The sequence below is a fragment of the Schistocerca gregaria genome, chromosome 2, assembly GCF_023897955.1.
Source record: "Schistocerca gregaria isolate iqSchGreg1 chromosome 2, iqSchGreg1.2, whole genome shotgun sequence".
NCBI lineage: Eukaryota > Metazoa > Arthropoda > Insecta > Orthoptera > Acrididae > Schistocerca > Schistocerca gregaria.
This window is the reverse complement of record NC_064921.1, coordinates 83900724-83913133: the sequence shown is the minus strand read 5'-3', so window position 1 is coordinate 83913133 and position 12410 is coordinate 83900724. Positions and strand designations below refer to the sequence as shown.

Genomic DNA, 12410 nt, shown 5'->3' with positions numbered 1-12410 from the left:
TCAATTGGTAGTATTTTACAAAAAGATTATCTACAGTCTCCAAAGAAGACCTAGAAATCTATGAAATAATAGTGCATAATCGTAAATGAGTATTCTAAATTATTCAAAAGTAGAAATCTTTCAGGAGCCATAAAAGAACTGTTAACGTATATATGACATTTATATTGCAAAAATGGCGCTGATAGCCTCGGCGTTGAGCCCCAGTAAGCCTCAACACACACACTATATATATATATATATATATATATATATATATATATATATATATATATATATATATATATAGCAAAAGTTCGATTTTACGTAAGCATAAATACCTAAATGTATCTCATCACGTTGGAAACAAGGTAAAGTAAACATTTATGTAATGAAACAATGTAGTTGCATAAAACAAATTTAATTTTTTACCTGCTTTGGGCACTTAGTACCTTTCGCCAGAAGGTTATTATATACTGTTCAGTTTAAGTATGGTTCCTTTTCTGTAATTTGTAATATTCATACCAGCTTTGTGAGAAAGATATAGATTACTCATAAAATCAAACGTCTCTTAAGCAATGTGACAAGCTGTATTGTCTAGGGTAAAGTACACACAAGACAAAGTATTTTTAAAATATCATACTTAGTATTACTACCCTTATTAGTGTAAAAACCAGTATACAGAGTTAAACTTCATTTGAACAATACAATAATACACAACCAATCAATTCGTGAGTTTTGGAATAAGTCTGTTATTTAATATTAGAAAACGATAATTCACTTACAATTTTAGTACCAACCAGAATAAAACAAAATACCATTTCATTTCTAAAAGCAGAGGACTGCACTTGAAAATTTTAGTGTAATAGAGTGATTTCAAATCACAAAAATCGACATGAAAAAACGTTTGTGAACAAAAATAGGTATCAATCAAATCCATAAATTTTATTCAGTGGTATATTAGTGTACTGATGCTACTGTTGCAGATGTTCTGTTTTCTGAAATGGAACGGATTCCTAGACAATTCTAGGGGTACCACATTGATGAATGCACTATGTTCTGAAATGGAACGGGTTTACAGGGCTTCCTGTCCGTTACCACATTCCCAAAGCTTTTTGCTAGCCGAGAGCTGTTTAATTATTTTAATGTTTCGAAGTACCAAGGAGTCCTTTTAGCTTCTCTTTTTCTATAAACAGCATAATTCTGTTTTCACACCAACTGTAGACATATTTACAAAATGATAAAAAGACCGTTCTTTGAGCACATAGAGAAAGGGAGCATTCCATTGTATCTATTAAGAAATTGCAAAACATTAAATGGTGCTAAAGGGAAATAGCGATTACCTGATGTCGACTTTTTTCTACTCCTGTTAATTAACTGAATAGGGAAAAAAACATTAATTCATATACTTCTTTTAAGCTACAGTATTTACAATATGAATCAGTGCAGTGTACTTACTCCAACTCGTATATTGCTCTTCCTAGCAACCAAGTCCTTTCTTAGTCCTTCAAGCAGCGCCTTCACAGCTACCTTGCTGGCATAGTACATGGAGTACTCAGTGTCATGTATTGGCACGTGACCGGCGATACTAGCAAACAGAGAGGCATATACCTTTGTAATAGTCAAAGCAAAAAATTCAGACGAATCACGTAACACAACAGGTATAAAGCCATAGGGATCCTGAATGACAGGCGTGGCTCTCGAAAGGACAAATGGTGACGCCTTCAGTCGGTACAGGTAGTAGAATTCTAACGAAAAACTTCTTACCAATCCCAATAAATTTTTATCATATTTGGAGGCTGTAAGTGCCACCAAAGCTAGTCTCAAGACACTCATGGGTGTCGAAGAAGCCGAAATTGAGGATAGCAAGAAATAAGCAGAAAAGCTGAAGGTTTTCACATTTTCCTTTACTGAAGACATTCCAAGAACACTAGCCCAGTTTAATTCTTACACAACTGCGAATATGAGAGAAATGAATATTAGTGTCACTGGCAGTGAGGAACAACTGATATCAGTGAAACTGAACATTTGACTGCAGGGAGTTTTGGAATGTCTACACGTAATATTCAGACGAATTAGCCCCTCTTAACTGTTGTATACTGTAGGTCCCTCAAATGAATAACTGTGTCGGGTAGTTCGCAGAAAGTAAATGTCTGACCAGCCTACAGGAAAGGTAAGAGAGGTGGTCCACAAAATTACCGTCCAGAATTCTACACATCCATCTCTTGTACAGTCTTACTATATTTCATTACGTTTGAACACTGAGCCCTGTTTCGTTTTTCTCACATCCTGAAAGCCAAGGGATAAAAGCAGTATTTCTTCACTTCCTTGACTTCCAGAAAGCATTTTACTCAGTATCACAGAAACGCTTACTAACGAAAGTATGACTTCATGGAATATCAAATGAAGTGCGTGACTGGCTGGTGATTTCGTGGTAGGAAGGTCGCCAAATATTGCTTTCGATGGAGGAGAGCTATTGACATGTTGTGTCCTTAAGGACAGTCTGGCTCGCAGGGGAAGTTGCAATGGTGTTCAATCAATAGCTGGCAGGACTATTTCCAGCCAGTCGAGGCAAGCGGGCAGAGACAAGCGTTCAGGTAGCGCTGGTGGCTGAGTGACAGGGTATGGGTTGCTCTGGGATGCAGGAGCAAGCTCGCTCGCCTGCAAGGGGAGGCAGGACTATGGAGGATACAGATGGTTGAAATGAGAGAGTGAATATTACATTTCTACTAAAATTACGTCACGTACTATACAGACGTGCTACAGAAAGTCTAAACACACCATAAAAGTCACGTCATTGAGTCGAGGCCGCTACAACTTTAAGCATAATTCTAGACCCAACATATTAAAAGTTATAATTATTTTAGGTACAACAGTTAAAAAAGTTAGTAACAGATGACCCATCTGAACAATATATTCATATGATGTGCCAAATGAAAGCTGACACCAGAAATCTCCATAATGAACTACGTTTAAAATCAGTCATCTGTATGAATAATTGTAGATAAGTTACTAAGGTGATGTGCAGTTTTTGTAATTACTATAAATTCTCAATAGGTACATGTACTGTGAAGGCAGCATGAGTGTCCCAGATTGTTACATAATATTCTTATGGCTGAGCAACCACAATCTGTTTTTTCATAATTATTTTAATGTTTTGCAAGTTTTAACACATTATAAGGCCTGATGCGGCAATGCAACTGTGAACTTTATTAATAACTTTTTTCCATACTGAGTCACTGTTGTAACGAGATGTAAAGCCGTCGTAATAATTTTCTCGCTATATATATATATATATATATATATATATATATATATATATATATATATATATATATATATATATAAAATCAAATTAGGCAGAAGAGGTCGATAAATTTCCATCGGAATTTCTCAAAGCATCGGTGAAGGTGGCAACTAAGCGACTATTCAAGTTGGTATGTTGTATCTGTGATCTTGGAGGCATTCCAGGCTTTCGAAATAATATCATCAACACAATCTCGCAGATAGTAACAGCAGATATGTACGAAAACCGCCGCACAATCAGCTTAACGACTCATGCATCCAAGCTTCTGACACGAATAATGTTCAGAAGAATGGAAAAGTAAACTGATGGTCTAATAGATGACGATTAGTGTAGCTTTCGGACAGGTAAAGGCACCAGTTAGGCAGTTCTGACGTTGAAATTGTTCACGGAAGTAAAACTAAAGAAAAATATATCTACATACTAACTGTCGACTTTGAAAGTGGTGAAATGGTACAAGGTGTTCTAAAATATGGGAAAAATAGAAATAAGGTTCTAAAACATGAGAAAAATAGGAATAAGATATAAGGAAAGCCGGACGGTATCCAACATCTACAAGAACCAAAAGGGGGAAAATAAGTCTGGAAGTTTAAGAATCAAGTGTTCAGATCAGTAAGGGAATAAGACAAGGAGGCAGTCTTTCGCCCCTACTATTGAGTCTATGAATCGAAGAAACAATGACGGATATAAAAGGAACCTTCTAGACTGGGATTAAAAATTAGGGCTGATGGATGTCAGTTATAAGATTCGTTGATGACATTGCTATCCCCAGCCTAAGTGAAGAAGAATTTCAGTATATATAGGATGAAATTAATCGTCTAATGAGTACAGACTATGGACTGAAACTGAAGGAAGAGGAAAGTAGGCCTAATGAGGACTACCAGAAGTGAAGTTAGTAAGAACCTTACCATCAAAATTGTAGATCACAGTGTAGAGTGCAGAGATAGGGAATTCTACTACCCTGTGGCCACAAAAAACGTATAGAAAACCAAGAAAGGAGCATGGAACACTCAGACGGGCGCAGGCAAAGTAGACATCATGACCATCTCTGCTAGTATCAAATATAGGCCTTAAAATGAAATTTCTGACACTTCACGTCTGGAGCGCCGTCTTGTATGATAGTGAACCATCGACTGTGGGAAAATGGGAAAAGAAGCGAATCGAAGCGTTTTAGTAGCTGGTACAGAAGAAGTATTTTGAAAGTTAGGTAAAATCATAAGGAATGAGCAAGGTCTCCGTAAAATCGACAAGAAGAACGAACGGGATGATAGTACAAATGTTAAAACACCAAGAAATAACTTCTACGGTAGGAGAGGGGCTGTAGACGGTAAAAACTGTAGGGGAAGACGGAGATTACAATACGTCCAACTGATAATTGATGCTGTAGAGTGCAATTGCTACTTGAAATGAGGAGGTTGGCACAAGAGAGAAAGTCGTAGCGGGCCACATTAAACATAATTAGAAGACTGATGACTCAAAAAAAGAAGTAGAGTTATTTTTCGACAGTCGTGTAAACATCGGCGCTCTCTTACCTGCAAATGTGCACAATGAAGCCGTCGTCGACACCTCTCTTGAACATGTCCTGCACGGCCTCCCTTGTACATATGCTTAGCCCCAGCAAGTTCACATCTAGCATCAGTTTCCAGTCCGACGTTGGAGCAGCTGTTGGCAGCGTAATTACTGACATGGAAACCGTGTCAAAAAAATTCTGAAAACAACATGCTAACTTATTTACAGTTGAGAGTCGCAGAAGCCTCGGTGAAAATTTTCAGGAGCTAAGCGGATGTTGGTAGATCTGGTGATAGCGAGACCGAGAGAGTGGGGGAGAGGAGGAACAGTCTTCCGGGAGATGTTCCTGTGTGCGTGAAATCAATTAACACGCGTCACGAGTGATTATCCGATTCATCTCTTGCACAAGCACCTGCGACTTCTTTCTTTACCTGCACGAACGATTCGTGTTCAGTAATTTTGATGATGATGACTTGTAAGGGATATAGCATGTCCTTCTTGCTGGTGTCACTGAACACAAGAAAAAGTCATATCTATAAGAGAAAAACAAATAAAAGGACTTTACCGGCCCCTTTAGCTGTGAGAACGTAGTTGAAACTGGCGAGCCGGAATCGAGTTCTTTATACGTATTGAAGCCATCACCCGGCTATGGGGAAAGAGTACCTTGAACGGAATATTACATTAGAGCACCTCCCCTTCCCTCCCCCCCCCCCCCCCCCCACCTACACACACCACTGCTTTTTGTCCTGGAGGTAGGCGCTAACCCACTGTGTGTCACTGAGACGGGCGTTTACTGGCACACTGTCCGCATTCCGCTCTCACTGTTCCAGGACTGCCTTACGCTATTGAAGTGCAACCTCTATGTAAGACGTATTGCTTATCAGACAATAAGAAGGTGACCTGACTTTACAAATACTGCTATTATTCTCTTACTGAATCCGAGAAATGTCCGAAGGATCTGAACAAGATTCGTTGGATTATTAATTTGATTTACATATAAAAAAGTGAGAAGCAGCAAGCCTTTATTATTTGATTGGTTGACATCGATGTACAATAATGCACTACTGGCAATTAAATCTGCTACACCAAGAAGAAATGCAGATGATAAACGGGTATTCATTGGACAAATATATTATACTAGAACTGCCATGTGATCTCGACCAACCCGAGCAGCAATGTCGCGATACGATAAACCGCAAATGCGATACGCTACAATCCGACCTTTATCAAAGTCAGAAACGTGATGGTATGCATTTCTCCTACTTACAAGAGGCATCAAATCAACGTGTCACCGGGCAACGCCAGTCAACTGCTGTTTGTGTATGAGAAAACGGCTGGAAAATTTCCTCATGTCAGCACGTTGTAGGTGTCTCCAACGGCTCCAACCTTGTCTGAATGCTCTGAAAAGCTAATCATTTGAATATCACAGCATCTTATTCCTGTCGGTTAAATTTCATGTGTGTAGCACGTCATCTTCGTGGTGTAGCAATTGTAATGGCCAGTAGTGTAGTTTGTGCCTCACTGTACGCCTGGAATTACGGATCCAGGAAGGAGCGTTTGTAAGCAAATTCTTGTTACTGTCATGCTTTCCTTATTGCTTCCACTGATACGTTACTACTTCCATGTATGCTTCGTGAATTTATCGTAAGTTGTGCACCCAGACTCCATCATCAATTATTGCTACTTGCTTTACGTACATGAGTTCGTCTAACAGGGGTACAGCTATGTGCATCATTAGGCTCATCCTGCCAGCCAAGTAGCAGCTCTACTCTCACCCTGAATCCGCCAGAGTTTTGCTCCAAATTTTCGATATTTTTCTCTTATCACTTATTTAGTGCCTATTGTAGTTATGTTCTTGTGTAGAGTCTGCAGTCGATATAAGACCCGTTCCATCTGAACGCTTGGGTATTTTCCTAACGTCTTCCTCTACAACTGTGAGGCAGTTAATTTCTAACTCCTTTGTAGCTAAACGTAGTGGTGTTTGTATGACTTCCGGCAGGTTGTTAATCCTATATTCGATCTTATTACTTGTTCTTATACCATCTCTGTCAAGTATATCCACTTTTCACGATATTCTTACCTGTCTTATATTCTGCCGATCTCTGTCTGTAAGCTAGGGAATTGTTCTAATTATATCGTTATTTCATGTGTCTGTTTTGTTAATTTCCTAATGTCTTCATGAGTTTCTTTCGCAGGCTCTCTTGCCTCTTCCCTTGCATATTTTATTCTCTGCTTCAACGGTTTTAGACAGTTCTTTGTTTTATTTAATTTCTTCTACCTGACTAACCTCCTTATCCACATTTTTGACTGATTCTGGAATCCTGAGATCCGTTGATCTACTAGGTGGTGGAGTGGCTGGTTTCAGTTAACTATCTCTTTATGGCGTGGTGTTTCTTCTGTCACTCTCTTCTACTTCATAATTTCTCATCTTTACAGTCGCGTCAACGTGTGGTGATGTCATCGTATTCCCTTACTCATTCATGCTATCACTATCTCTGACTCGTCCTACGTAGTCTACTAATTCTATCTCCGCTACAGTGTTGCTTATGAATAAATGCTCAGTAGGAAACATAAACTGTTCTCTGACTACCACCATTTATTCTCTGTTCTTTCTGCCTCCATGATTTCTGACTGAGTCTTTTTGGTAAAATTCTTTCTAATCTAATTTGGCTTTTAGTTTTCATTCACTGAAAACAAAGAAGATCGAAGACAAAAATTTTACGCCAACCACAGTTCCTGTAACACACTCGCCGTAACATTTCCTACTGCCACAGACGTAAAAGTAACCTCTCGAAACTTATCGCCGGTGCTATTAACCCAAGCGAAGCGCTCTGGAGTGGAACAGAACCCACAAACCTAAAAGAGAAAACATGTGTTAAGTATTGATGCTAGTAATGATTCTATGTTTGTGCTTGCAAAGAAACACGATCACTACCTAATTTCCTGTTAACCAGTCCTAATCTTGAACGATTTGCTGACTGCATCACCGTATTATCCTGTTAATATATTCTATCCTGGGAAAGGGTAAACCATTTTACGTGAAATGTCACATGTTAACTTCCTGATCTAGGTTAACTGGACCTATGAGAGGCAGCTCGCCTCTTTAAATCCAAATACCTAATGAAGTTATGCAACAGAGATAAAGTTAATGAATTTGATAATAGGGATGCCCTAGAATTGAATTCCAACTACTGACATTTCCACAATTATTGTACTGATTATTTGATGAGAGGACCTACTGATTACACAAGTAAATAAATGTCCCAGATAAATCCAGTTCTTTACACATTATTAGATGCGCACAGATTAACAGGAAATATTACATTTTGTTACACACACATCAAGAACATTTAACTGGTACATGAGATCAATTTCAAAGAAAGTACGCTAAGGCTTTAGGAAGGCTAGCTGTTAAGGCTATGTAGGTCACTGATAAACCACTTCCTAACTTATTCATTCTGTGTAATGAAGTCGTGTGAATACAGTGACTGCATGATCGGGAGAAAGCAGGAGAACTACTATGGCTGTGACTTCAATCGTGCAGAGCTTTGGCTAATTTACTTGAATCTAGTAAAGTCCTAAAGACCGCTGAAGCTGCTGTATGATCATACCACAATTGTGAACAGATGTGTAAACGTGGAGATGGGGGTCACCAGAATTCTGGGGCCTGCTAATATAGTTGCAGATATTTCTGGTGGACTGTTGGTTTGGATTGGAACGGAATAAACTGCAAGGTCATGAGTCCCTTCATCCTTTATGTGGCAAACCAGGAGTGGTCGTCAATGGAAGGAAGCGGAAGGCAAATCCTGGAAAGCCTAAGTGTACTAACACAATTAAAAAATGGAGATAAAAACCCGGAAAAAAGACAGCACAGACAAGTCATCAAAAGATCAGCAAACACAAGGCATTAAAACCAAGAAATGAAAGATAATAACGAGAATAAAAAGTTAGAAAGTGTAGAGGCCAGGCTGGACCCTGAAGCAAGGGTTGACAAGGGACCCTGCGAGGATGAGCAGTGGGAGCAGGAGAGGGGTTCCCGGATGCCCCACCAAATCCATAGGTAGTCAATGAGACCAAAACACCCTTTCTTACAGGGATGAACAGAAACCACCTTTGCAAGCAATACGTAACACCAGATCAGCCGTTTTGGCACCGTCTGCTAGCACCAGAGGGAGCATGTCAGGACGATTTACATGTCGCCTCAAAGCAGTCAAATTAGGGCAATCTGAGTAAGTTGGTCACCGTCAAGTGGGCTACACGACGGCGGTGAACGGGATCCTCACGTCTGAGGATGTGGCCATGGGTCAGTACAGTGTGGCCAGCGTGGAGTCGACGGAGGATGATGGATTCCCTGGGTGAAGCATGCACGGAAGACTGCCATTTGGTCATGTTTTCCTTAATTGTCCTCAGTTAGTTTGGGGAGATCAGTGCAGACCAATCTGAGCTCCAGCCTTCCAGAAACTGATGGCATGTAAACGGTCGAAGGTCCGATTCTGGGACTCTGATTTCCAGAATCGGCATCCTGGTGGTCAGCTTGGCCAATAGGTCAGCTCGTTCATTTCCCAAAATCCCAAAATGACCAGGGGTGCAAACGAAAACGATTGGCCACCCAGCTTGATGGAAGTCAGAGGCAAGATCCTGGATAGCTACAACCAGCAGGTGAGGAAAGTAGCTCTGGTGAATAGCCTGAAGACTGCTGAGGGTTACATCGCGCCAGTGCAAGATCAAACATGGCTAAGGGCTAATTTAATGACAAGCAGTGGAGAGATTGCAACCATTTGTCAGAGAGTGGAGTTCAGTGCACCATGCAAATTTGTATGGAAAACCTGTTTGTCTGTGACTGTTAAGCCATTGGTGGATACCATTTCCGAACCGAGATATGTCTCAACAACAACCAAGAACAGTAGGTGAAAACTCGTGAGGTCAGAGGAATCTTTTGGATTACAGGAGACTTCTAGGCAAATATAAAGTCAGAGAACAAGCCATGGAGGCAGATGAGATACCTCCCTGATCAGAGGTAACAATGGAGGAAGAGGAAGTGGCAAGCTTCCTTCCGGGAAAACATGGTAGTTGGGACGTTGAGGGAAGTTACAAAGGCACACACCTTAATCCACAAGCTGTTGTTGGCGCCTGATAGGTAATGGACAGACTCCAGCCTTGAATATTACGCTGTTCACAGGACTATTTTGGATGGTTCCTGTCTCAATTTGGCGCCCACAATGGTGAATGGAGTCCAGTATATGCTGTGCTGGGGCTGATGTTGAAACATAAGCAAGACTCCCATGATCAGACAGGACAGAATCATGGCTTAGTGGAGCCGCACCCCATCTAGTGTCACTGAGGCAGCAAAGTGTATTATGTTGTATCATCAGCACTTTCCCTTAAGTTAGCAAAAGTGGGAAGTGACATGAGCTGGAAACCGAAGACTAGTCCCAAAAAGCCTTGTGTCTCAACCTCAGTTAAGTAATCGATCGTCTACATAGAGCTCTTGGTGTGGATTGGCAGTACGACAGCAACAGAAGAGCATAACACGAGTCTTGGTGGCTGAAAACCGAAAGTCATGGGTGAGAGTACATGACTGCACCTTTCGTATGGCACCCTGTAGGCGACTCTCAGCAACACCCATGCCAGAGGAGCAATAATCAAAAATTGTCGGCATATAAGGAGGGCGATTCCGAAGATGCCACAGTCGCTGCTAGACCATTGATTGCGATCAGAGAGAGCGGGATGCTCAGTACACAGCCCTGCCACATCACGTTCTCTTGGATTTAAGGCGTACTGAGTGAAGTTCCCACTTGAAGCAGGAACATACAGAGTGGCAGAAGGTTCTTGATTGATCAGGAGGGATCCCACTCATGTAATGCAGGAAGGATGTGGTGACGCCGTGACTTTTCATAAGCAATCTGTAGGAACAGCGATGACGTGCTCATAACGTACAAAGCCCATCCATATGGTGGACTCCAGGTGAACCAAATTATCAGCAATGGAATGGCTTTTGCGAAAACCTCCATGAGATACAGCTAAAAGGCCCTGAGACTCGAGGAACCAACACAGCCACTTGCTCACCATGTATTCGAGCAAGTTACAGAGAACGTCAGTAACGGCTATCCCTAGTGGGCCCTTACCCATTTTCAGCACTGGAACTATCGTGCTTTCTCTCGACTGAGGTGGGAAACGCCCTCTTTAATCGGATCTGGAACGAGGGTAAGGTGATGCGGACAATCCATTGAGAGATGTTTCATAATTTGGTTGTGTATGAAGTCTGGTCCTGGACCTATATCAGGGCAATGGACTAGGGCTCTGAATGGAGCATTAAATAAATTCAGGTGGTGGGGAGCAAAAAAAAAAAAAAACAGTCACTTCACCCACTGTTTAATGAGCCAAAAGGTGGGGTGGCAAGAGACACAAAGTCACTGTGTACAGAGTTCTACCACATAAATTAAATACAAACTCCACTCGATGCCCTCTCAAGGTCAGTGTGATTCTTAAAATAATCTTCATAGTTACGATGGCAGGTGTTTGAATTGACAGATACCATGTTTTGTGGATGGCAATACAGAATGCAGGACAAGTGCTTAAAAGCTGTCATAGCTCATCCAGGCGGGGAAAAAATACCTTACATTTCCAATGCAGGATCAGACTGAATATTGTGGGGGCGAGGCGCTAATTTACGACTTGGGGTCATGTTCTGCGTGTACTGCCACCTGTTGAGACGTCAGGGGATCCTATGACATAGGTTCTGTGTCATATTTCCTGGGGCACCTGGTGTCCCAAGGGCCACTGCGATCTCAGCCTTGGGCACAGAAGGAATACATGCCAAGTCCAGTGGCGTAGGGGCCACTGGTGTTCCTCTGTATCAGGACTTCTTTTTGTCCTTCTTCTTCTTAGAAGATGAGGACTGGGAAAGTGTCCCTGAATTGGTTCCCGTGACAAAGGAAGAACAAGAAGTCTTATGGCCAGTAGCCTGTGGTTCCTTCAGCCACCAGCTGGAGACTGGTTGTGGACCAGCAGGAACCTCTTAGTAAGAGGCACAACAGAGAAAGGCACCGTCGATGTTTCAGCTGTAGCATAAGACTGTGCCATTTGTATGGGATTAGGAGGGTCATTTTTTTTTCTAGCCTCTCGATATGTGAGGTCAACCAGGGTATTATACTCCTGGATTTTCTTCTCACGCAGTGGAGCAATCTTTTGAGCAGGGAGAGTAGACCTCGCCACGGTTTACAAAGATAGGAGGGGCCAAAGGAATGTTCGCATGCAACAGATGTACATAATCCCTGAAGACAGGGGTAGTAATACAATGGGAAGACACATGTCCAAACTTCATACACATGAAACTTCTCGTAGGAGGAGGAACACAGGGTTTCACGTCATATGTTCTGCAGAACAACCAGCAAAGATTATATAGGGTGACATACGGGAGACCGACGGTTTTGAACTGTGTAGTACGGAGGGCGCGGTGGTGGGAGGTGGTCGTGGTGGGGATAGTTCTGATCCACACAAGACGCCATTTCATTTACTCAGTCACTATGGAGCAATGGGACTTGCAACGTCTAGTGTTTGTCTATGACAGCTTCATGAAAAGTGGTGTGTCTATTATTGCTATGCAGCGATTGATTCGTGC

General features: G+C 41.5%; 1 protein-coding gene across 2 annotated transcripts in view; it reads right to left on the bottom strand.

Annotated features, from left to right (window-relative positions):
- LOC126335600 (farnesol dehydrogenase-like) overlaps positions 1–12410 on the bottom strand; it is a 245386-nt gene that overhangs the window by 41797 nt on the left and 191179 nt on the right. The window contains exons 4-5 of one of the 2 annotated variants that reach the window (XM_049999053.1): positions 4813–4942; positions 1435–1564 (exon numbers count right to left, since the gene is read on the bottom strand). The exons of the other annotated variant lie outside the window; for it this stretch is intronic. Coding sequence (XP_049855010.1) covers positions 1435–1564; positions 4813–4942 — 260 coding nt within the window. The remainder of the gene's footprint in view (positions 1–1434; positions 1565–4812; positions 4943–12410) is intronic. 2 annotated transcript variants of the gene reach the window in all.